At 39.4% G+C, this 27708-nt stretch overlaps 1 protein-coding gene across 9 annotated transcripts in view; it reads right to left on the minus strand.

Moving 5' to 3' along the window:
• Nucleotides 1–27708, minus strand: part of LOC139771477 (latrophilin Cirl) — a 447191-nt gene that overhangs the window by 13332 nt on the left and 406151 nt on the right. For 7 of the 9 annotated variants that reach the window (XM_071704284.1, XM_071704285.1, XM_071704290.1 and 4 more), the window contains 12 exons: nt 16552–16658; nt 14534–14717; nt 14033–14202; nt 12711–13352; nt 10627–11038; nt 9740–9965; nt 9462–9627; nt 9119–9333; nt 8850–8953; nt 7521–7565; nt 5530–5698; nt 4273–4494 (listed from right to left, as the gene is read on the minus strand). In XM_071704284.1, the coding sequence (XP_071560385.1) occupies nt 4273–4494; nt 5530–5698; nt 7521–7565; nt 8850–8953; nt 9119–9333; nt 9462–9627; nt 9740–9965; nt 10627–11038; nt 12711–13352; nt 14033–14202; nt 14534–14717; nt 16552–16658 (2662 nt within the window). Of the gene's footprint in view, nt 1–4272; nt 4495–5529; nt 5699–7520; nt 7566–8849; nt 8954–9118; nt 9334–9461; nt 9628–9739; nt 9966–10626; nt 11039–12710; nt 13353–14032; nt 14203–14533; nt 14718–16551; nt 16659–17417; nt 17525–27708 lie in introns of all 9 variants that reach the window. The other 2 variants (XM_071704283.1, XM_071704286.1) reach the window with 2 other exon arrangements.

Genomic DNA, 27708 nt, shown 5'->3' on the forward strand with positions numbered 1-27708 from the left:
GACGGAAAACGCCAAAAATTTCCGCGCAAACGGTAGCACGTTGCAAGTGCAATGTAATAATCGTTATGCGCGAGCGTTCAACATTTTCGAGAAAGCGTTTTCCATCGATCGCCTGTTCATGGGAGGGAAAAAAAACCACTTAATTACTCGAAGCGCGTTCAGGCGGAATACGGAAGTGCCATGGAGTGCAAGAGAACAAAACGACGTGAAATGCGACGTGTAAGTGCTTGCATAGAGTGCATCCCTTCGTACTCCGCCCTTCGCGTGTCCAGTTAGAATTAGGTCCGCTGGTACATTACGAATCTTTCTGAACGTATACCTTCCCCATCGCCGACGGAAGTTCGTTTGTTTAAACTCCTTCGTCGTGAAAGGGCGATCTGGTTGACAATGCGAATAAAGTAGCGTGGATAATTACTAAAATTAAAATAAGTTTTTATACAAGGTTGTCGCGACAAGTATCAACAGTCTCTTATTATTTCGTTCTTTACTTCTGTCACAACTTTTTATATTTTACAAGATATTATATTTTATCAATCTTTAAATTATGCAGAAATTGCGTTTCTGCCAATATTTTAAATGACAAATTTATATATTGTATAATAAATTGATAAGTTAATTTTCTTAAGACTACATAAGTGAGATTGATTATGACAGTAATTTGCAACTGTAATAAATGAGTAATCATCAACTTGCTGATCAAATAAAACTCATCTGATATATCAAATATGATGAGCAAAAGGGTTAACAGAAGGCAATACAAAGGAGACGCAATTACGAGGGCAATCGTGAATCATAATTGCACGATTGTATCTGATTAATCTGATGTTACGAGATTCCACGCACGTTCGAAATTATTTCTATTATGATTAGAAGAAAGGCAGTAACTGACAAGTCAAACATATATTTTCTCAGTTCTGTTCATCATGTTGTAGTGCAATGATAAATGATAATTTTAGCGACATGTTTTTATAGTTAAATTAAAAGAGCATGATTTATTTAATAAATCAAATTAGTCAAATTAGTCAAATTAGTTAAATTAATCCTAAATAAGTTAAAAAATTAAGAAATATGACTAAAAATTTCGAGTTAATATTCTGTTAATAACAGTATATTATATTTGAAGACATTATTCAGTGTAAAAATTTAAATTTGTTTATTAATATTTAACTATTATTTAACATGACTTACCAGATTACTTCAACTGTAACTGCAGGTAAAATTTCCTGTGTAAAATACTCGTTTCGGCAAAATTATATCACTTACTGCCTTTTACTTCGTCACAGATTTCATTGACGATCCGGTAGGTCTGAAATAAACGACGAATCGCGCGAAATCGCGCTCTTCGTAGTGAGAAAGGGAGCGGGCCGGGGCATAAGAGGGTACAAAGTAGCCAGCAACCGCATTACACCAAACCCCCGAAGCCAGATAAGAAGCACGGAAATCACCACTGTTAGTAGGAAGTCTTGCGGGCGAGCGTGCTCGCGAGAGTGCGAATTCGAATGTTCGTGCTGTGCCTGCCTTCCGCGCGTTATTTACAAAATGGGGACGTCGAGCATTATCAAATCGATAATCTGGAAACGACATCTCTTCAGTCGAATTTGCTTGTAAAAAGATAAACGTCTACTTTTTTCTTTCCTTCCTTCAAAGTTTGAGAAACAAAGTTTATAAATTCTTTACAGAAAAAGTTTTTTTAACTAACTCTTTTGCGAAGTAAAACTAAACCATTGAATGACATTTAATTGTGATAAAGAAAATGTCATGACAAGTTTTAGAAAATAAAAATAATATATAATTTAATTATTAAAATGAACAATATGGTAATGTTTTTCCGTTATTAATTTGACACAGTACTGATCAATGCAATAATTGTAAATATGATAAATTTATTTATACGTTTCTAGACAATTTGCGGTTAATTGAGCTGATGAGCGATACGTTTTCATTTATTCAGGCTGTTTAAAATTCCGGTTACTTGTAATAATTTAGTGTTCAAGATCCACGAGAGATTGTCGTTATCTGTCACTTGATATCTTAAATAAAGAATGCCGGATAATACTGAGAGACATTTTCTTAATTGGAAGTATAATAGGGTCGTGATCGTATTAACAAGGCGCTCGAATTAAAGTGCTATCAAGAAGAAACACCGAGTTTCACTTATTCCTTTAACGAGCGTAAAATAATATACGAGCTGTACTAAATAATGGCCTATTTAAATAATTTTTACACTAAAGTCATTATTTGGAATAATCCATCGAGAGAAGCTAATCGCAAAGAAGAAATGTAATTATAATTAGAGAAAGAAAACATTACAGATTTTATTTTTTCAAGTCTCGAACTTATTTCTTTGCCAAAATTTAAAGATAGATATAAGTTTAAATACGAAATAATTTAATACTAGTAATTGAAGAGCATTACATCAAAATTAACTCTACGTTGTAAATAAAATACTACAAAGCAATTTTATTTTGAAATAAGCACTTAATATTAAAAAATTTGTTTAAAAACTGTGAATTTATGAAATTTTTCGTATTTTCAATCATTTTTAACATTAGTTTCCCTATGACTGACGTTTTCCTACAAACTGTCCTATAACAGCATACACGAGAACGTTCAACAATCTCTCTTTCGAATACATTTTTTGTTTCGCTAGTTTCTCTGTCTCTCTCTCTCTCTCTCTCTCTTTTTCTCACTCTATTTGTGTCGGCCAATTCTTTTGGACTCTCTGAGCGCGACAAGGTCGAAAGAGCTGAACGGTTCGTTAAATGCCTTTTAGTTTGCCGTTTCGCGAGTCAGTTTTTGAAGTGACTTGCTGATAACGCCAAAAAAAGCTTTCAGGTTCATGTCGGTTTCGAGCGTTAAAGCCGAATGTACACTTAACATTATTAATAAACATACACTTTCAGAAAGTAACAGCCTGACATATTCATGGAAAATTTAAATCTTTGTAAATTAATCTATAATATACAAGAATTACTTTCAAAGAATGAAATTGTTGATTGTACAGTTGTAACCGTAGCAATTCTATATATTAATACAAAGATTTAGAAATAAAAATAAACGTCTATTAAAAAGTTCTACTATTGCAAATAATTTCTAGGAGAAAAATCCATGAGCATACGCTATGCTTTATCTGTAAAAATAATAAAATAAACTAGCAGGACCGCCTGCCTTATATACATGCTGCAACAAATTTAATATAATACATTAAGAAAAGAAAAAAAAATCTCCAGATAAAATTCGATTGTCCGATTGTTAAATTGAATACATAAGCATGGGAACTAAGTAACTACGTTTAGCGTTAAATGAGTGACGAACCAAGGTCTATTTACACGCGCTGAAAGAATCAAGAGAGATAGACAGAAACTGTAATTCACGCGACGACGATTAACCGAAGGGGCAAGTTTGAAGGAAGGCAGGCTGGAGTTCTGAGCAATAGGCAAAAAGTCAACGGTGATAATTAATTATAGACGGATCATACTTGTGTGTTACTCGTAATCATACTAAAAAGGAATAGAGCGAGTAAAGAATATACAGAAAAAAGAAAGAGACAGAGAGAAATGCAATTTATCGATACTCGGAAATTATCTTGATCCTATGAGATCATGTACACGTTGTCATATATGCTAGTCTGACTTCCGATATACAATATCAGAAAACGACTTTGATTGATATACTTCATGAGATTGATCAAGTATTGCACCGTCATTATTATATTGTAAAAAAAGAGGGGGAGAAGAAGACGCACGTTCCCCTTTCGGACTCCTACAATTCCAATCTTTCCGGCTGCTCCACGGATAAAGCACAGTAACCAATGTTCTTATGAAAATTAAAATGCCTTAATTTTTGCAAATACTGCGTCGTTCTGTATTATATTATCAGTTTGCATCTTATTACAAGTAAAGAAGGGAAACGACAAATCAAGAGCTAGTTTGATCAAAACGACAGTATCTGCAAAAGTTACGAACATAATACGAGACTATAATAGACCTCTCGATTTTCATAAGCAATATCGATAACTGCGATCCCGCGGAGCGAGCACTCCACTTCGCTTCGGTGTGTCTCGGTTTGGTGTATAAGCGGCGTTTGGATACCTTGCTGAGCGGGATGCCTATTGTGGTTGCTAGGTGCCATCATGTGCATCTGGTGTGCCCCGACCGGCGATCTCAGCGACAAATTGTTCAGGTTCACGTTTATCGAAAGATTCGTATTGTTACAGGCGGCGGTCAGGTTGTTGTGATTGTTCGGTGATGTGGTGCCGACGTTGGTACCCACATTGGTGGCTGCGTGAGGCGACAGTCCGGAACTGTCGGTGGTAGGGGCCGAGGGGTTCGACGACGTGTTGTGCGAGGCGAAGTCCTTGCCGCCGTTGGCGCCGGCGGTGCCGCCGCTGCCGCCGGTGGAGCCGGCCGAGGCGCCCGTCACCGTCTTGGAGCACCTCAGGCACTTCGGCAGCCAGGAATGACGGCGCACGAACTTCCGGTACTCCTTCCTCACCTGCAAGAGCGAAGCAGAGCCCGCCCGACCCAACGAAACGAGTTTAACGGTGCGAGAAAAAACTAAAGGCCTGTGCGAGACAGCGTGCGGATGCGTTGTGTGCATTTTCTGCGAGTCTGATACATGGAGATTGCAGACCGCAGGGCAGCAGACGGCCTCGACTAAATAACCGTGGTATATGCGAGTAAAATAATCATTGAAAAAAAATAAGGAGATAAAAACATTGAGCTTCTTTTTTCATTTTATTCAGTTCGCGTCTTTTGTCACCTTTAAGCAAAGTTAAAAGGCCGTCTGCGACTATGTGTGAGAATGTTGTGCAATTTGAGTTTGCAGGCTCAAAACTCTAGTGCCGATTTAACGAGAAATAAAAATAATATCGGTGCTCTTCTCGCGATGATAAACAAAACAGTTCTCAAATTCTCGAAGAAATTATAATGAGCCCACTATGGGTGGCGAAAGTAACGCGAAATAAACGCCAGTAACTTGTATTGCGCTTTATTAGACTTTATTGTACAGCGCTTTATTAGACAGATCATTTTCTCATCTCCATGTTCTGATTTTTATGAGCAAAACAATACGATGTTAACATGATTATTGTTCCAGCAATCTTAAATAGTATTAATCGTGATCGGCATGTTAAACTTAAGCGCTAGAAAGTTCTTCAAATTTTAAGTTAATATAAAAATTGATACATAAGAATAATTTAAAAAAAAATGTTACAACTCACTGTCTCTAAAGAAACATAAAGTTTACACAGTTTTCCAGACAACGATGTAACATTCTATTACAAATCATTCGTAAAAAATATGCAATAAAATTGACTGGGATCTTACAGGAGACGTGTATCGATGCGAAATTAAGTACGTTCCTATAAAAAATTGCACTGGGATCACTCTTAAGTAAAAATTATTACATATTTTACGAACAACTCCGATTCTTGTTGTTTGTATTTCTCTATCTCCGGGAACATCCGGGCGATGTTGCCGGAATGGTTTAAATCAAGGCGGACTTCTGTGCCCCGACGTATTCCCTTACCTTCTCGTTCTGTACGCAATGGAACACAAAGATAAACAGCCCCTGGAGACTATTCAATACGGTGAAGATGTACGCCATCACGACGGATTCTTGGTTTAAGTAGAGAAGCCCGAACGTCCAGGTCAGACCTAGTAGAAACACCAGCACGATAGCGCCTCGCAGCCAGGCCCTGATCAGAAGATACAGAATAATAAATTACAACCGGAGAACAGCTAGCCAAGTTTCTGTTGTACAATACAAATCGCGATGGCGGCGCTTAAAGGGGACCAACGTATCGTCGGGTGGACGCTTCGATGGAACGTGATTTTTTTTCAGATGAAACGAAATCTCGTAAAGTATCATATCTCCTCGAAGAAAACCTCGGATCGATTGTGCTATTTAAGTTCGCCTTTAGCGGCTTAATAAAATTTGACATTGAAACTGATGACACGTGGATTCAATATTCTTTGATAAAAATAAGGAGATATTTTCTGCAGCTCGAAGGACGAATGAAGAAAATGTCATTGGTACAAACACGATAACTTTATGGATTTCCAATTTGCAACACTGTATTCATTATAACTGATCGCTAATTGAAGGTATAATTGTAACATCACAATCAACTAATTTTAGAAAATTTCTACATAAAGAGAAAAAATTTTATTCATTAATTTTATTTTAAATAGCTGCAGTAATTTCCATTTTCTTTTCCTAAATTATTCGCTACTCGTGAAAAAAAAAACGTAAAGATAATTGCAGCCGATTCCAGGCTTCCTCAATTGATCGCAAAACACAGTTTTAATGCTTGACATTACGACGTCGAACGGAAAAAAATAGCGCAATTGTCACGTAGCGTCGTGAGACACGCGAAGGTTCGTCGACGGCGACGTTTAAACATTGCGACATTATGCTGAATAGGAGTTTTTACTTTTACAAGCAACGCGAATGCCGCTTTGAGCGTCGCCGGAATCGCGACGTTTTATCTAAACCGTTATGATATTAGAACGTGTGGCGTTACACAGGTAGGCGGATATATCTCTACGGTACTTTCACGTCTATCTACTTGTAAATCAGGCGTAATACCCGAAACTAAGGAGAATACTACATGCAGTGAATTATCGTGTCTACTCACAGGAAATGCAAGTGTAATAAATACAACAAGTGTGGTATTTATCATATAACCGGTAGCAATAGTAATTTCAGTTACTATAGAAACATCATGAGTTTACATAAAAATTTTGCTTGTAAGAGACAGTTAAAAAATATAGAAAAAGTGCCAATCATCTTTGGCAAAAAACATTTTATTCGAGAGATAAAATTAAATTATTTATTATAAAATTATATATTAAAATTAATTATAATATCGCGGTCAATTATAATTACCAGAATATTTTTTCTGCGACATAAATAAGCGATGAAGCATGATTAAAATAAACACAGATATTTAAATTATTAGATAAGCAATATTATTATAATTAACTAAAGGAATAAAAATGTATTATACTTTTTTGGAAATTAATTCTCACACAAATAAAATTGCTGTCTTTTATTATAACATATTAAACTAATTCCAGAATGATATATATTAAAATTAAAATTCAGATTTTAAAACTTCTATTTGTAAAATTATATTATTATATTATAAATATTAACCTAAAAATGTATGAAGTTTAAATGCTGTAAACTAGAGTTAGCTCTTATATATTTATTCCTTCAACCAATGTATTAATTATAATATGCACATAAACGCATTGGCGTTTTAAATCGCGCTTCCTATGAGTGTTACGATATCACGTGGTGGTGAGTGTTTTGATGTATGATGTGAGAGACTAAAGTCTACGGCTACGTTCACAAAAATCAGTATGAAATGATACTCGGATAGCTTAATCGAAATGAAATGGACACAAAAAACAGGATGATATCAAATGAAACGAGCGAGATGGCGATTAATGGTATGAGACGATGTTAACGGTATGACTGGTGAGTAATAATAAAAATGGTAAATATCTTACAAGTGCGCTTGCAATTTGTTGGGAAGAGCATTCTCTTCCTTTCCACTACCAACCAACCACGCCATGCAGAAGAATGTAGAACAGTGTAGACAGAAGTGGGTAGAAGATTTAATACAAAAATGAAACAAGACAGCAGTTAGGTGATTGTTCCGGCACCATTAATTAATTGATTATAGCTTATTCTCTGATTTGCAATGCTCGATTCGCATTACTTTTTGCCGAGCGCGCTGAAGCACAGCGTTTTTGCTCAGCAATCACAAAAATGGTTGACACAATTAGTTATGTAAACAAGGAAATACATAGCGACAGCAATATTTTAGCACCTGTCATCGCGAAAAATATTATCTGTAATAATCCGAATCGGGATTGCAACAACTTTTTCACTACCATCACCAAATTATTTACGTATTTTCACGATTTCATAAAAATCTAGAGATTTATACTTTTTTATAATAGTTTCACACAAATTAACTATTGACTATGCCTCCGTTTACAAGATCTGTAAATTAAATGTGACAGTATACAGGGTGTTCCCCTGAAACGTTTCCAAAAAAAAAGATACATAAATTAATATACATTTTTACACATTTACCATATTTATATTATTTTCTATAAAGTTAACAATCTACAGATACAATTTGAAAAATTTAAAATCTATGGAATCTAATAACAAAGTAACAAAAAAATTTCACACTTTGCAACATTTTTAAAGCATTTAAAGATTATTATTAAAATTTGCTTAAAATATTTTTTGGTGACATTCTGTCGCGAGACATAGAATTTCCAAAAGCAAGAATTAAGATGTAAAATTCAAGAATTTTGCAAAACAAATAATTTACAGAGTAATCTAAATAAAAAATAACTTTAGCAAGCTATCTTGACGGTGTTTTTTTAAACACTTGGAAACACTATGGCGCACCCTGCATATGTTTACAAATCTGTTTACAATCTGTGTAATCGAATGATATACTCGTGTATATCCTAGGTATATCACAGCAATACAGTGGTGTGTCGAACGAACGAAATTTGCGGTTCATTCCAAACATAGGACTCAAAACCAAAACAAAAAAATCAGCATGGCCGCCAAAAGATGCGTGACAACAAGATCCGCGTTCGGGAGATCTCTTTAAGCAAGTAAAGCTTGCGAACGTGTAAACCGAAAGCACCAAACAAACATCTCGATTGCTACTCTTCGACGGGAGGATCAAATCTCGAACGTGACGAACAACGGACTGGCACTTGACTGGTACACGGTATATACAGTTTGCAATTTATATGATTTACTAAAAAAAAAAAGAGAGAAACTACTAGGGGGACCGCTGTGCTTACCTTGCGCTAGCCAATCGGGAATGCTCCTTGCTTTTCATGGCCACAGTGGTGTTCGCATGCCGGCACATCATATAGATCGCCATCGATAGAAATACAAGATTTGCCTGCAAGAGATGACGTTAAAATCGATTACGTTGCACTTTGAATATCGCTGTTATAAAGTTGAAAAGAAAATATCATGCCATGAAGCGAGTGATAAGATATCTTGTATCACCAATACTGATTTTTTCCTAATTAATGGTTTAGTCGATAAAGTATTGGACAATTACCAGTATAACAAGTATCACAGGTCCGACGAAGCTGAAGATGAAATAATTATCCGCGCGTAGCCAGCAGTACCGATCGGTACCGTAGCTGAGTGGATCGATTATGCACGAAATTGCTACGACCAGCAACGGTGCGCCATACGCGACCAGATAGTACCACCGAAGCCGCGATTTTTCCGCTTCGAATACCTCGATCAGCATCACGTACAACTGGAATCCTGTAACGTAATGTGAGATAATTATTATAAAATGATAAAACATTACAAATTATATGATATAAATAAAAGGTTGGCCGAGTGAGGGTTGTAAAGGTAAGTAAAGATTGACTTAAAAAAAATTGACTTACCTTCGAGGAACATCCAAGCGAACGCGCACAAGAAGAAGAAGTGCAGCAAACCGGCGACGATGCCGCAGACGATCCTTTGATTAGTTTGGCCGATCCCGCAAACAAAGAGTACCTCGGCAATCAGTAGGCACACGCAGAGATTCTTGTGGATCGTCGTCCTGTCCGACTGCAAATCAGGGATCAGGGGGAGAGTGACAAAAAATTCCATTTCGTCGCGATTGAATGCCGATCGATCGGCGCGGCGCGGCGCCCGCCCGCGCAGTTGTTATATACATTACCTTCAGTCCGCGAAATAATTGAAACGTGAGAATGGCCAGGACGAGGCAGACGACGGAAATGATGCAGCCTATATACGTGATGATCTGCAGGGCGACCTGATGGGCGATGTCCAGCCTGACGGCGTGCACGTCCATCAGCACGGCGAAGTTCGTCAGGTGATTGCATTCGCATATGGTGTGAGTTTCGTTGGTCTTTTGTAGCTGGCATCCCTCGTCCGACCAAGCGCTGTGGGAAATAAGGTATCGCGTAAAGAGGAGATAGTCATTGTTTACGTTATTTGTTACTTTTCCGTCGAATGTACAGGCGTCAAAAGCTACGCGAGGATAGTTTCAATTATAGGTTTTTCGGCTGTATACAGCCAGAATATATAATAATAAATAAATAAGTATAATATAATAAATATATAACATTTATTATATTATATATCTAGAACTCACAATTAGTTCTAAAATATACTATGTGTGTGTATGTATATGTTTGTATGATTGCATGTATTTTGGAATTGAGTTTTTCGTTCTTATAAAAAATTTTTAGAAGGCTGCAATTAAAAATTAAGAAAATTTCGAAAATAAAAATTAAAAAATGTTATTCTGCAATCAATTTTAAGTAATTCTTAATACTACTTTAATTAAAAGTAAATCTTTTTATTAAATACCGAATTTGTATAGGATATCGAATCTCTATAATTGAGTTTGAATGAAAAAACTTCACGGATTAAATAATAACAAATATACTTCCTGTTTCCGCGAATTGTGGCGAGTGTTGTATATAGCGCAACGGAAGTACCGGGAAGAGAAAATTGAAAATGAAGAAATAAGAGAAAAGACTCCTCGGCACTTTTAGTATTGTACGAGGTGGAAATAGGATCGGGCGAGAACGAAATTACCTCAAGATGTAATCCCAGAAGACGCAAGTGGGGTTGGTGACGTTCTCAACCGCCAGATGTCTGAAATACACCCGAACGGGTTCCGAGAGCTGTATGTGCCGGCCTTTTCCCAAGGACGCCGAGATAACTTTGCTGTTGAGGAGACGGGTAGTGTTCCTCCGCGGCAGAGGCTGGGGATCGTCGCTCATGACAACGGACGGCGGCTCCGCTTGCGGCTGCAGTATCTCCTCGAGTCTGTCAAAGGCCATGAAGACCAGCCGAACGATGCCGGCCTCGCTGTTGTCGAGCAAAGCGCCCCTGGTAAGTTCCACGCGATCGTTCGAGACGGTCCACCTTTGCTGGGCTGCCTCGCTCGGGAAAACTTCCAGCTCGTTGCCGATGTTGCGCGCGTCCAGTACGCGAACTTCCATCACTGTGGGCGAAGACACGCACGTGGCTAATTAAGCGAGTAGGTGTATGCTCTCCCATCCCGTGGCGCGTTTAACGCGCTCCATGAGAATTCTAGCCGTGAATTCGCGGAAGACGCGAATTAAATTACGGCGAAACAGTGGTTTTCAAACTTTGTACAACAAACACTTATTTTAAGTATACTGAAAATTTAATTTTATCCAATTAAGGTAGAAATCGGAACACTATTATTGTATAAATAAATAAAGTTACGTTATAACTATAATACAATTTTGCATGGAACTCTGAAATATTACTTTTTTCAAATACGAAATAGAAATAGAAACTATTGTTATCATTGATTTAAAAAATACATTCCTACGCAGGAGCGCGTGCCATAGTACAAATTGAAAATCACTGTAATAGAAGAAAAACAATTTTTTATTTCTTCGACTTTTATCTACGTAATTGAATAAGATTAAAAAGAGTAATTTAATAAAATAGTTTTCAAATAGTCAACAAATTATATTGTTTAAAATTTATTAACTCAATTATTCCAACTTTATCGAGAAATTTACTTGTAAGAAAGAGCAATAGTTCTAACACGGTGTGCAATTTGCTGCGAAATGAAGGATTGAGAAATTAATAATTGATCGCAGGATCAATCAGTGGCGTTGCCAGGAAGAAGGACTTAATGCGCTTTCGATCTTTCTTTTGAAAAGGAGGACGTTACACAGCATCCGACCGGCTGTCGCTCATCAACTGCCCTCCCCCCCCGGCCCCTCCTTCTTTCCTCCGACGCTTTTTGCTCTCCGCTGTTATGCAGTTTATCAAGCGTGCATCTGATGATGCACGTACACAGCGGCTCAATCAAGCCGCGACGCACTTCCGGGAAGTAAATCAAGTCGCTCGTAATTCCACCGTCGTTTTGTAATAATAATAGCGTGCGCCCGCGCTCCATACTCGTCTGGATTATAACGTAATCCGGGCGGGTACCGGAGAATTACGATGGATTCGGATCTGTATTTTATCTATACCGGAGATTACCGGGTGTTGGGTGCGCGAGCAATATAAATCATTCGATCGTTTGCAACGTACGCCGAAGGCGAATGCGCAACGTGCGTTCGTTCCGTGACTTTAGAAACGCTGATACGAAAATAGTTACTCCGGAGGCATGACGATTCGAGTTAGATAACGAATTCCGTCGCGAATTCTAGGTTGTTCAGCAAAAAGGATACAAATTAGTTTTATTAATAACAGTATATCGTGACTAATTTACGAATCAATATTATAAATTATCTTTAAAAAACCAAGAAAATTTGTTTGAGATGTATTTTGCCTATATTTATAATTCCTTTTTATATTATAATTTTATTTCTCTCTCTTATATTTTGAATTTATGTCCCGCAATGAGCGATAGAAAATTAAAAAGTATTATTATAAATTTTCTTTAGATCTCAAGCTAAATCGTGATTCTATTTTACGTTAACGACAATTGCAAATGAGGTTCTTAACATAATTTCGACATGATGTTCTGCAATTATCTAGGCAATTGGCTATAAGCCAGAGATAGCAGCTTAATGAGAAGGATATTGAGGTTCTTAACGTCTCCCTACTTAGCACGTAAAGGACATAATAAATGCATAGTCCGATAAATTGTTGCGTAGCAATTACCAATCATCATTAGCAGTACTCACATATGTTTTTGCCCTCATGCATAATGGTCTTCTCGTGCATAAGCGTGTCGGCCAGTAAGAATGCGTTCTCCTCGAGACCGATCAGCAGCGACGTCGCGACCCTCATCTGCTCCTGATGACTGAGATCCTTCCAGGACGCCATTTGCGCCTTGTCGAGCAGGTTGCTGCCGGTCCTCACTACGCCCTGGAGCAGCTCGGTGACGCTGACCTCCCTCTGATTCGGGTCTTGGTAGGTCTTAATGTCCAGGGCCATCTTCTCGGCCATGTTCTTGATGATCTTCGTAGTGATCATCATATCGCCGCCGTACAGGCCGCGGCTGTTGTTCGTGACCTGCGACAGTTCCCTGCTGATGCCGAGAATCACGTCGCCGTCCGTCACGCGGTTCTCCAAGGTGGTCAGCCAGACGGACCGGCACTCGCTCAAGTCTGGATTGTCGCGGTGCCAGAAGGCGGATTCTCCGCGGGCCAGACATCGCCATCTGGCCAGACCGTTGGCACCGCCCGGGCAGCTCTGTACGGCCACTTCGCCGGCCCTGGTCGTATTCCAGGACAGGTTCCTGGCTGTCACCGGAGGACACACTTGTCTGCCGTAGTCGTACCACTGGCCGTTCGAACTGGACTCCGGGTACAGAGTGCTGGGTACTGCAATAATATGATTACGATTCGGTCAGTATGATCGTCTTAAGTGACCAGCTAACGACTGCAGTTAACGGCGTCGGCGTTAATGCGATACCGGCGTCCTCGGGGAGCTTGGTGCGCAACGACGCTCGGAAATGGTATTTTGGTCCTCCCCGGGGGGATCTTAATGCTTTGTCGCGATCAAACCAGAAGTGTGCTATTTACTCGCGTCAGTTTATAGATTAGAGATGTGTTTGTTGTAACAAAAGAGAAAATAAAAAAAAATCTAAGACAATAGTGGCTTTATGCCCGTTATGACCACGACATGCGACAGCCATAATATGTCGGTCATCTGTTATGCTTAGGCGCTATCTAATATCAGCGGCTTATCCACAAAGTCAATTTATAGATCTGTGGACCTATAACCGGGACGCAGGATGGCTTGTTACTGTGTAAAGATGTTATCGTCGTTGTCGATACAAGATTGTCGTATGTAATCGGCTAATTGGTTATCGACCAGGAAATTCTCGAGGATCTCTGGATCCTCAGAATCCATGTCCAAAAATATATCGAACAATTTTGTACATAAAATCATAAACCAAAATGACACCGTTTAGTCCTGCTGAGATAATAATATTAATGTTTAAAAATGACATATATTACATTATTATCCAATGTTCTCATTAAAGGAGGAAAAATCTTACCGGTGGTCCTTCGGCTGGTTCTCCAGGGAGCGAAGGTGGACGTTGTCGTAGCTTGAGTGGTCTCAAACATAATCGGCGGGTTATTCGCCGGAGAACCATTTGCAGGAGGTATTAAGTCCTGATCCTCCTCATCGACTTCGATGTCGACGGAGGACCTTGTTGACGTGGAACTGAAAACGGAGGGGTCTCGTTATTCTCGATGGTCCTCGTACACACTGAACTTTACGACCTTATAGATCGCGCCTGATATAAATTAACGACGTAAAGGAAAATATTTGTTCTTGTACAGACGCAGTGATTGAAGGAAATACGCGAGGGAAAATTTATCATTTTGATACTTTTGTTCTGTTCTATTTTTATGCTTATATGCATGATAAATATGACACTCGGTAATATTGAAATATTATACATAAATATATGATTCTGGATTAAAATCCAAAAATTTTTTCTCGGCTTTTAACCGCTTGAGCCGGGTATTTCAAATGTTTATAGCACACTGACCTCGCCGGCGTCGTTATCGGCATCGCCGGGGTCGACACTGCCGGTGGTTGCTGGGGTGGTTGTTGCGCCGGTGTTGTAATCCTCGAGGGAGGCCTGACAGTCGGCTTAGCGGTGCTCCAAACACTCGGCTGTGAAGTTATGAACCACGGCGGACTCGGCCGGGACGTCGTCGTGGTGGTGGCCGCTGCGAATGTTTCGTCAAGATCGCTTTAATGAGGACGGGAAGACTGGCATTGCGAAGGAGCTTTCGCAGAGGGAAGAGGAGGCGACCAGGCGGTTCGTCTACGAGCTTATCGGACTCGAAGACTGAGTATAATTAAGAAGGAAAGTGATTTCAGGGGTGCAGGATATTTAAAGCTTTCGAGAGGTCTCTTCGGCACAGGAATATCGAAGTCATCCCTCTTCTCTTTTTCTCTCTCCCTCTCTCTCCCTCTTCCCCTCGGATTGATACGATGGGGAATTTATCCACCGCGTCGAATTTATATTAGACTCTTGTTAATCATTCGATAGAGTTTGAATGAACTGTACTTTGCGTATATTCCCGATAGACCGAAGGGAATGAGATATCCGCTGCTCGGAGATACCGAGATACTCTCATCTCTGTTTTTCTTGGCTCGCTACGTTGGAAGGAGCTTATCCGCTGTATCGGATTTATATCGGATTCTTGTTAATCGTAATCATTCGATAGAGCGCTTGAGTAAATCTCCTTTTGAGAATATCAGATATAGTAAATAATATTTGAATAATATTTGAATTTTATTAAAATATTTGATGCGCATGATCGATCAAGATAGTTTCGCAGATTTAAATTGATTTTCTAATAAAATGTAAATGGTGAAACAAGATTTTTACCGAAGGAAATAATAAGAAGGAAATATAATTTTCAGACTATAATAAGTATAACTTTCCAATTTTATTAAAATTGAAATTTGAATTAAAAAAATTAAAATTTAATAAAATATTGTATAAGCACATATATAATAAAATTACGAAATACTTCTATTAAACTTACTTTGTCTATAAAAAATTTATTATTTTTTTCCAGCATTAAAGACAAAGAATATTGAAAAATTTTGTGTTCAAAAATGGTCTCGAGTTTTAATAATTGCTGAGCGAACACTATGAATAAAAATTAAATACTCTTTGGGCCTATAAATCGTCCGAGAAGTATTTCGCGAATATAAGATTCAAATGGTCAAAGAAGAAAGAGAGAAAAAGAGAGACTGAGCACAAGAGATTAGACTGCACGGTTCAATATCGCGACTAGATCTAGCCGTGAAGGGGGAAACGATCTTTAACCCAAGATGGCGACGACAGTTAATTCCAGAATACGGGATGGTCCACGTATTTCGCGGTACTATCTCTATAGAGGTCATCTTTAGTGTCCGAGGGGGTTTGCGATAAGGTAAAATACCGAACGTCGCCGATATTCGTCGCGATAATCGCGCGGGCAAAGGTAAGACGTGCACGTGCAAATCGAAGAGAGAAGAGGAATCGGTTTTACTTCTCCTGTGGCCACATTGGAAGCTATTAAGAGATTCGACTGTTCGCGAATATATATTGGTGGCGTGAACTAAAATTGCAGTCTCTATCGAATCTCCGCGAGGTCGACCGACACACGAAAGCAGCGATGGGAGACAAATATAAAGGACGAAGAGGATTTGGATATCATTAATAGAAAATAAAACAGCGTATTCATAGGAAAGAAGACAAATTAATATGTATATTTAATACTTAATATTATTATTTAAATATTAAATTTAATATTAATATTTAAGTTTCTGATATTTATTAAATCAATGCTGATCGTTAATCATACTTAATGCAAATTCTAAAAAAACGTTAATAAATACTGTAAAAAAATAAATTGAAAAAAGTGTATAGGTATTTCAAATATATTGTCAAAATTAATTTTTCTAATTGCACTTATTTAAAAAATAACTTCTGCTATTTATACTTTTAAAAACAATTACGATTCGCAAGATAAGACTGACGTAAACATGAAAGAGTTTACTTACCAGACACACACCGATAGTGCGCTTCGAGATATTTGTGTGTGTTTAGGCAAGGATCGCCGAATTGCAGCGTGGAAGCAACGATGCTGCAGTTCTGCTGGTCGTTGCACCTGCACGAGGATTCGACTCGCGTTTAACAAAATGACCATGGTACACCCTTACCACGTGTACCGCCATGGATCCAGCCTTGTCTCTTTCGTTTCTTCAATAGATGGGAAAGAAGAGCGATGCTCTCGGAGAGAGGCTTTTTCGTCGAAATTCGTCCGTTTTACGCGCGTTCTTTTATTCAAGCCTAGCAGCCTTTTAGCAAAGCTTAGCTTTTGGAATTTTTATTCTCAATTCTTGAGACGTTAATTGAAAGAATTTGATTAAATTCTTGTTGGCAAAAATGGGATTTATAGTTAAAAATTAGAAACCCCAGTCGATGATTGTATATATTTTATTTTAAAAAACATTAGACTTATTGTTAGTCATTGTCTTTCAATATTAGAAGATTGTTATAGAAAATAAATAAATCAAATAAAATTGTAAAATAACAAAAAATTGAATTAATTAATAAACAAAAATATAAGGAAAGTAAGTTTTCCAACGTCAAATAAAACAACAAAGGTAATGAAAAGTTATTTATAAAAGAAAAAAATTGTTAAAGCTGTATGACGGTTTGGGCGTATCGTCTAGCGTCGACACGATCAGCTCATAAGACGAAATCATAAGACGAAATAAATCCTCTTTGCTCCTCAAATTACAATTCCAAGATCGTGAGGCTCTTCCGCAGCGCGTGAACGAGAGGCGAATTCCTTGAGATATCTCGCAACCGTAATCCGCAACCGCGCGAAAAACGACGTCAGAATAGAAAAATGTGAACCAACCTAAGCACTGGTAGTGAGCCTCGATGTACTTTCCGGTCCCAGGACAAGGGTCTTCCTCGAAAACGTCGCTGCGCACGTCCACCGAACAGGAATTACGATGATTGCACCTGCAATCGTCACGTGTGCGAAAATGTCACCCAGCGGAACGACCTTACAGCGATTTCCAAATTCCTCGCAGAATCACACGAGCTGAGAATCAGGCGAGCACGACGATTCCGCGTGTATTGCTATCTCACGACTTTATAGCGACTTCCACGAGCATGACTCTCTCTATTTCTCGAAAATCTTGTTCGATATTTTATGATATCTTGTCTGGTAATACTTAATAAAATCTTGAACTCATAATTTCGCAAGTATATCTAATACTTGCATTAAATATCGAAAGATAACATAGTAATCGAATTAGAAATCTCTTTTCCACTTTTATAAAGTTCACAAATAGGGATTCGTTAATGTCGCTTCGTTTAAAGGATAAACTTGGAACAGAATCGAACTACGATATTCACACTTTTGTAGCAATTGATGGTAATCGATTTATGAAAATGTATTAAATCCTCTTAGATTTCTCGAGCATTTTCCGAAATCTTCGTTCGAAGAGCAAAAGCGATTTGTTAGTCTCACTGCAAATTTCGGAACAAAAGCTCGGCTCTCTCGTTCGCGGAGCTTCGTCGGATCCGTTATATCACGGTTGTTCGCGTGTGTGTTAGCGTGTGACAGTAGGACAATGGGTTAGTAATGACACGTTCGCAACAGTTTCAGACATAAGCACAAGTTAGGCGCACGAGGTAAGACAGACGAGGATTCTAGTCCCAGATCCGGGCAAACGGACGTGTGTGTGTGTGCATGAGAGAGTAACGTAGAAGTGTGTCAACACCGAATTACAGCTCGCCCACAATATCCCACGGTGTATATACAAAGATTAACCGCATGCAGTGAATGTTCCTTCATTTCGAACGAAATTGTTGCGTTGCTTGCGCCTGCATCGACGAAGGCGACAAATCGTACCGATGTATGTTTGTATAACATAAATTCGTATCGCTCTCTTCACGCGGTGATAATTTATTTTGAAATAACGGTCGAAGTAATGAGATCTGGTTTCTTTACTCAACTAAATTAACATTTGTAATGAAAGTAACGTTGTTGTATTAAAACCGATTCGCCGATTCCGTCCGTTTAAGTGTGCTTCGCCGACTGAAAAGATAACGCGGATCCCCCTTTTTAGCAGAACCTCTCCGTTAATTTAGTTTCGCGTTTGTTAAATCCTTCTCTCTCTCTCATGGCGTATTTGAAAGCTCGCTCGCGTTAACAGGGAGAATAATCATGGTGAATTTTACTCGTGCGACAAAGTAAATTTTTCTCGTGCACGCGAAATCGCGACACTTTAAAGGACAAAAGCACGGCGCGGCTCGTCGGCGATCGTTAGGTCGGCGGAATTATATTCTCTTCCGAGAGAATCTCGGCAATTCGCCGTCGCGTTCCCGTTGTAACTACGGGACTTGAAAATATTTAGTATCGCAGTATTGTCGTAATAAACTTTCCGCCCCGCCGAACTGCCGAGCACGCTTGACATGACTTCTCTCCGTTAAAGATTTTCTCGTTGACGGATTTTCAAAGAGGGACTCTCTCTCTCTCTCTCTCTCTCTCTCTCTCGGAAACTTTCCTGCGAAGGTACAATAGGGACGGAGAGTGTTCCATCTTGAGACGAAGGTTTCCGTTAACATCGAGAGTATTTTCTTTCGATTTAAATACCGGGCAATTTTCGAAAAATTCGCATTAAAGCGCGATTTAATAATCGCCCGACAGACTATTCATTTTATGTTAATATATTATATATATATATGTATAAATCTAAAACGTTCTTGACCTATCGCACTTCTTTTTAACGGAATCTAGGTGATTAGAAACATTGTGTCATATTTTGTACATGCGAGAAATTCTACATCTGATAAAACATTGTAGACTTAATCCACTTCATTCGCAAGCGTGATAAGAGAGAAGTATTGCTCTTGAAACTTCAACAAACGGATTAAATGTGAGATTATCTAAATGTATCTTTATTTAATTACGGCTTCACATACATTCATGTGTGAATGCAAGTATAAATAATATGTTCTATTGAAAGATTTAAAAACGGAGGTCATCGCTTAATTTTGCGCACAAGAGTCGAAAAATTTTATTTACTTTGCTCAATCCGCCAAGATAGTATCCCGAGGTAATACGAGTGGGATTTCCACCTAGAGCTTGTTTGTTCACGACGCGATTCGACGATCGTTGCCCTTGTTTTAATGGTCCGCTCGTCCGATCGAGATTACCCGACGGACGTACGGCCGTCGTTGCACGAGTGCAATATCACTCTCGGCGAGACCGAGATTTAACGCAACTTTATGAGAGCGTGATGTAACGCGATATTTCATTTCTAAGTGCGACCGGCGTCGCCGAAATTGAATTATTCTACATTGATCTTTGAAAATTTAAGTCCTCGCGTGATAAAACATTTTGCTTTTTTTCAGTTTGTTCATCAAATAATTGAACGAAACCGGAGAGATTCGCAGTAGCAACAAATTCGATTTCATGTTAAAAAAAAAAGATGCATTTGTACTCCGATTTCTAAATTGTAAGTCGCTAGAGCATATCTTTGGAGCACTCGATGGTAAAAATTTATTTAAATTTATTTTACTTTTCGATATATTTTTTGAAAACTATTAACAATATTTTTCAAATATTTTAATTTTTATAAATAAAAAAGATCGGCATCTTAAAAAAGCGTTTTTGAGACTTTAAGACCAATGATAATCAGAATACGCTTTGACAAAAATACGCAAGAAACATCGAGAAAGTATATTAAGTTAAGAGGGACACTACTCCGAAAATTATTCAACAATAACGGAAACAATGAATTTCACCGATCTCGTTAGTATCTCATGATGTCGCGCCGCGCTATTTTTCCCGCGTCGCGTAAACGCTCTGATTGGTTCACGTAGTAACCGCCGATTAGTTCACGTCGGACGTCGTCGTCAATCGCTCCGCTTTTTCGCTCCTTTTTCCTCGTCCCGGGCGAATTTCGCGTACGAGTGAGCGCCGGGAGTGCCGAATTTAACGACGGACAATTACTTCGACTGTATTAATCGGTTATAAATCTCCACATTCGCGGCAAGTACCCGTCGTTTCGCGCTTCGTCAAATCGGCGTTCGTCGGAAAGATTCGGTCGGAAGGATTCATCGGTACGCGCGTCTCCCAGTAATTCGCAGCGTTCGCTTCTATTAACATATGAAACGTTGACGAAGTGCCGAGGGACTGAGCAGAAACGGGTAACCTCTCCTCGCGCGCGTAATATTCGCGCAACGGTCGTTGTTCGCGTCGGCCATGTTTACCGACGCTTGCCAAAATTCTTGCGGGCGCGCCGCGAGCAACGAGTGAGTCCAATGGTGAGTGTGAGTGTGTCGGTGGTCTCGGCACGTAAACAATCGGCTCGGTCGCGGTCGAACGTATATCTCCGCATCCGCAATGTGCTTTGCGTAGTTGCGTTACTCGCGTAAATGTCGCGTAAATCGCTTGACCTGTCGGATCGCGGCTTGATCTGGAGTGACCGAGCGTCTAGGACAGGTATTCATAATTTTGTTCTTATATTTAAGACCGTCGTTAAGTACAGTGTTAAACACTGTTAAATATTAAGGGACGAAATTTAAACCGACATCTTGAGTTAAATGACATTTTGTTACTTTTAACTACTCTGTGCGTCGAAATTTATTGTCTTAACACAAAACAGTATTATTTTAACTATACATTGGTTTAGTTAAATTAACGACATATTGAGTAGGAGCAGTGGCGACCTATAGAAATGATTAAAAATGATTCAAATTGAGTATAATTTAACGTTACGAATTTAACAGTGAAATGTTACGAACTACGGGTTCTCATTTATAAATGTACAAATATTAAAATCTTTGTAATTAAGATTGTCTTGAAATAACGACAAACTATGAATACAGGCCTAGATATCTTATTTATCGGGGGAATTTGCCCCGGCAACTATGTTGCTGGACCGTCAATCCAAGCAGAAGATTGTTGGCTTCACTGCGATATTCGGCAGGTGGTGAGTGACCAACTTTTACTATAAGCTCTTCGTATGTCATTGTACAAAATTGTGAAATTCGTCGATCTCGATTTGACGAAAGTAGGATTTTATTTTCCTTATTTGAATTCCCTACTTGACACAAGTAGGAAATAAGCCGATAAGGAACAGAATTGAAAATCCGAAGGCGGATAATAGTCACTTCCAAATTAAATATACAGGTGTAAAAACGAGATAATTTCTTATGACTTTTCGTCGAAGTGCTGGATGGTAGATCTTAGCGATTATTAACATTTTTGTGCCTTCCGCGTTCACAGAAACTTCGCGTGCCCGCGGAATATTTCCGGCGCTCAGCGCGATGATATTTCGGCACGAGGCGTCTTCCCGACGTTATCTTCCGCTCGTTATTTCGGGATTATGAGTTTCCGCGGGGCTTTTGCGCACGCGGTAAAGCACTGAAAGTCAAAAGCACTATAAAAGCACGCCCGAAATTCGATCAAGTGTCAGGCGCGGGTGACACGTCGCATAACACGGTGTGTAATTTCGAGATCCCCCCCCCCCCGGATAGTGGAAATTTACAGACGCGCGTTCGCGGTGACGGACTCGCGCGCGCGGGGTTATTTCGCCGGAAGAGTCACCAGGGAATCAATCGATCGCGGACAAACGGTTACGACGAAATTCTTATCGTTCCAGCGACAATCGGGCGCGCTGTCGATACGTTGTCGCAGTTCAGGCAAAGTATCGACAGGACGCATAGCTCCGCGCTCTCCTGATGTAATTGGGTCCGCTCGAGATTAGTTCGTTACAATGGGAAGCGTAACGATTCCGGCGTATTAGGGGTCAACAATGGCCGTCGAATTGCAGGTATTTTGTTCCCGCGTTATTGACGCGAAAATTCGCTTCCAATGTGACAAGGGAATTTGGTCTATTTCGCCCCACGGTGAATTCGTGTCAGTGACAAGAAAAAAAAAAAGATCGACAGCGAGATACAATATTAACGACGCGATTAAAGCCGCGGTAATAAATGTATCTATGTTGTAACCACGATTTATTAATTATGCATCGGGCAGCGCTGCATTGTAATTATTTATACGATTCGCATAACGGTTTCCAATATCGCGACGTAAATGTGGTCGCATCGGCGGCGTTTCATCGACAACCGAAATTACAGCGTAGCCAATTATAACGCACTGGCGCTTTTATTTGTTTAGCGGGATGTGTCGACGAGAGCTATCGTTCTCGACGCTAAGTGATAACGTCCATTTCTCGTAACCGAATTCCGAATTTCCATCGGATAATATTCGTCGATCGTTAAACAGTGACTTTTTGAACTAGTCTATCTTTAAATTGCGCGATCGCGAGTGAAATAAATCGACGTTTCCACTGACATTTGACCAACGGAAATAATAGTCGGATAATCGAGATGTAAAAAGTTGTTGTTATTATTAAAATTGTCTCTGCTATTAACCTTAGATCCAATTTTCTTCAATTTCATCGTGAACGGGAACTCGGTTCTAATTTTAAACGAATATAAAGATTATATACTTTAATTTTTGTAGAAATAATTTCTTTTCCATATTAAAAGTTGACTGATTATATGGAAAAGATGTTTATAGTATAGAAATAGACAATATAACGATATTAAAGTTTTTCTATACATATGTTAATAATTAACGTAACTATTTTCGTATATATTTATCGAAAAAGGCATATCTTTTTTTTATAAAATTTGTATTTCAAAACAATACACGCATCCAATGTTTAAAAATGAGAAATTTGCGAGAACCCGTATTTTTTCACCGAAAATTCTTAAATATATGTATATAAATATCTTATCATTTATGCGCAATTTAATTTAGGAACAAATTATATTACTGAACATCAATTTAGACGCAAAATATTCTCAAAAATCAAAACAGTCATCAATTTCGCGAATTCGTAGGCGGCCTGTTGGATATTTCTATCGATCTCTTTTTTTTTCTTACGCTCGCGCACACCCCTCTGTCTGCTTCCATCCCTATCGTCGGATATCGTCCGGCTTGCACGGCGGAATATAACGAGGGTAAACGTAATTTCAGACGGGTAAACTACGAGCGAGCACGAAAAATCGCCATTTCGCGGATGTTGCGCCGTTTATTATTAAGGCAGACCCCTCTCTCTCCCTCCCTCCCCTTACGGTTCCCCGCCCTGTTCGCTTTGTCTTTCTTTTTTTCACGTGCATACACAAACACACACTCGCCGCGGTAGCCCCCGCTATAATGATCGATTCGACGGTGATTCAGCCCTTTTCCCCGCGGCGTTCGCAGTTAATATCGGCACGACGGGGTTTCGTTGTACGATATTATTATTCCGTCTGCTGATTCATCGCGACATTTCTGTCCGGTGCGTGAATAAAAGTAGGCAACTTTAAGTTGCGCACGAAACAGGTGTTTCTAACTTGTTCCTATAATCTTCGTCTTGTAATGTTTTTATAAGAAATCGCAGATGATTCTACGTTGTTTAAACAAAGCTCCGGTCATTTTGCTTTTATTCCTTGTCACCGTATCGAAGTAGTCAGCCAACATTCGTTCATAAATTTATAACAATGAGTGAGGAAAGGCACGTAGCTAATTTTATTATTTTTGTTGGTCGTCCGGTGTTCCTATCGATTTTAGGAAAACTAAACTCGAAGGTTTTCTTGTTACTGTCGCAAAAGCTCGAAATCTACTTGGAGGTGAGATATATATATACAATACGTATCCACGGCAACGAATGGATTAATCGTGCACATAATCCGCGAGTAAAAGCGCTCGGTCGCGTAAGCGGAGCTTAAAAGCGCCCCGCGTGTCGCCGGTAATCCCCGCGATTTAACGAGGCGCGTGTTTGCGAACTATGCTGCATTGTATATCTACGTGCATCTTGCGGGACGCGACGCGAGTCGCTTCTCGTACTTCGTGCCCCACACCGGTAAGAAACTTGTCGCCCCGGTAAGCGAGCCACGAAACATCCCCCGGCGGGGAAAACCTCCCCCCCTCGCGTAAACTCGAATCGTGTGCATCGTGTGCGCGTGGACTAAACTGCGGCCCGAAACTGCGCCATTAGGACGCTCCTCTAAAACGGCGTTTTCGGTATCGCGGATACGTGACGAACATAACTCGCGCGTTTAAAAGTTTCGTCACGTCGCGTGGGAACAAATCGGCAGATTCGCATGATTTAAAGACAGCTGTGCTTGTTATTATACGTACAGTTGGATTTACGTACGTGGTGAGAAAAAAGAGACGTTTACATAAAATTAGGTAATTATATAGATTTTGCCAGCGATGTTTGACTTGTGGAAAATAAGGATGTCTTATATTTGAATTTCAATTTTTTTTATTTCAAGTTTCTTCAATTTTCCAAATTGAATCTCCGATATCCTAATCGATCAAGTCCAGCTGTTAACCGCCAGGTCCACGTGCGACGCGAACGAAGGAACGCGATCTCGCACGGTAACGCGAGCCGGCGCGACGCCTATCATACGGTATCACCGGACGAAAAAGGGAAGCCGAAGAGTTTTCCGTTTCAGGACGGGCGAGAAGGAGTCGAGTGACTTTTTAATCGTCGTAGGAATGTCTTTGTGCCGGCGAAACCTCTCCGTCACTGGCGCGGATTTCGAAAGGACGCGCCGCGCTGAAACTCGACGATGGCGCGTGTAGCGGGCGGATGTGTAGGGGGAAAAAAAGCGAGGGTGATATAGAGCCGAGGAGAGAGTGAACGGGTCGTCGGAAGAACAAAAACGAGAAAAGAAGCGGGGGCGTTCGCTTTGACGCTTATAAGCGCTATAGAATCGTGACCGCGACGCGAGTCAAGTCGGATGATAGCGTACGATATCAATGATGACGTCACTCGAGACATCGGATACTTGGGAATACCATATCAATTCCTCACGAGCTGCTGCTATTGCGTCGGATTACGGAACGAGGATGCCGGATATGACGATCGAATGATATACAATTTAATTATTTGACGAAACAATTCCTATTCTGAGATATTGACTTATTTGCTTTTGATGATCTTGCTAATCTCAGTTTTACGAGAGGCTCAGCTGCAAGGAATCTGATATCCTCTGCTCTTAATTCAAGAGTAATAAAGTAGGTATCGAATATAGGTCTGTTCTGAGATAATTTGAATGTAACTGAATTTTAGCCAGTTTAGTATAATTTAATTTTAACGGTCTGTCTTATTTTTGTTCTTTATTCAATATTTATACTGAAGCGTATCTATCTCCATCTTTCATTCGCGTTTTGTCTGTTCGAAAACTGCAAGTAAGTTTCGGTCTACGAGTGCGGAAAAAGAGAGTGGGTTGAAAGAGGGCGAGAGTGGCGACCGAGCGGGGCACAAACACGATCGGCGATGCGCGCCTGCTGAAATTGGAAATTAATCGGTTTTGCGTTGTTCGCGAGGGTGTATTCCTCGTGTGCGTACACCGGCATTTCGTGAACGAACGAACGAACGAACGAACGAGCGAGCGAGCGAGCACGGCTCCGTTCATTTACGCTCCGATAAATCGAAGCGCCCGGGCGCGATTTCGTCGCCGAGCTGTCTAGCGATTTTCGGTGTTTTTAGTGTTTAACGTACGAGTACCTATGCGCGTTTCATTCGCTCGTGCCGGGATAAATCGAAACGCGATCGCCCGCCCGACCCGTTTCTGCCGACCGATTTTTAGTGTTTTCAGCGTTTAATGTCCTCGTGTGCGCGACGATATTCTAGCTCGTAGATAGCTCTATTTCGTACACAAAGCTTGGCGATTGATGTCACAGTCAAGCGGATGAAGATGATAGCGATTTTATTAGTAATTTTCAAAGCGCGTCCGCGTTGCAATGGTAAAAAAGTTGCTCGAGATGAAGGCGAGTTTTAAATTCATATTTCGATAAGATTGGTCTTAAATTCATCGAAAGATTCTTACTTAGAAAGTGCGATTGGTCAGGAACACGCTATATTAAGTTATTTACACGATTAACACGATAATAAACAACGTGTATAATTTAAAATGTATTTCTTAAAAATGTCGTTTTGTTTTTATTATAAAAATTAAATTAAATTAAATGTTATGGAAATCGCAAGAATGTAAAATATTTTAATATCAAATATTAAGTCGATATTTGAGCTATACGTGTTTAAATAACTTTTTTATAAAAAGATCTTTTTCTAAGTAGATTTTCCTTATCAGTTTAAATGAGAAACACACGTGCGCATTGAATAAAGCTGCCTTACAAAGATTTAATATCCTCTTTTATGATTACCACAAACAATCCATCATGTTATTTAAGATTGATAGTGATCGCGAACATAAAAGCGGACGAATGCCGACGAAAAAGCCTCTTTCCCTACTAGGAATTTCCCGCAGGACAATTCCTTCAGTAGACGAGATTCTGCGCGGGTTTACACAACGGGTAGCCAAAAAGAAGGGCGGAAAGACACAACACAGGAGCATCTCTCCTTGGCATTCCGGGCGGCAAGAGAAAAAGGAAGGATCCATGGCAGCACACGTTGTGTTCTGTCTTATATATATACACATATATACGTATATTTTTTTAAATAAGACAAAGCTTGTACGTGTACCTCTAACGGTAGCCGTGCGCAGAGAAATCTCGACACAAGATTGCAAAGACAAATCCCAAATTTATTTAAGGCGAGCTTTAAAAAAAACATAGGAAGTTTCTTGAAACTCGCAGAAATGTCTATTCCGCAAATGTTTATGGGAACGTTTTAACTATCAATAATAATAATTTGAAGAATTTGACAATTAAAAAATATAGATATAATAATTTAGAATATAATAATTTAATTTTTGAGGTGCAAGATATGACAAGATTTCTCCTCTGACACACAATTGTGGTACAGCCACGATCATGAAATTGAATCAAGAGCTGCGGCATCTAGAAATTAACACTTTTATCACAGAATGAGATGCATATTGCACCGAATCCGTCAACTGGCCGACAGAAGCGGTACAATAGCTCGCGCGAATTACACGCGCGTGGCTGTACCAAGTAAAAACGTTCATTATACAAAAAGTGATATAAGTCAAACTTTGGAAAATAAAAACTGTTAAAGATTGATATTGTTAGGTATTCTTTTGCCTAAAAGTCCAAGTTTTTGAAAATTATAAGTTTGCATCACATTAAAAAGAATGTATTAATTTAAAGCGTTAAAGTGAGCAATATAATTATTTGTCACATTTATTTTTGTCAGTTTAGT

Source organism: Temnothorax nylanderi, unplaced genomic scaffold (assembly GCF_030848795.1).
Source record: "Temnothorax nylanderi isolate EJ_2023f unplaced genomic scaffold, tnyl_v1.0 TNYL_tig0040_pilon, whole genome shotgun sequence".
Lineage (NCBI taxonomy): Eukaryota > Metazoa > Arthropoda > Insecta > Hymenoptera > Formicidae > Temnothorax > Temnothorax nylanderi.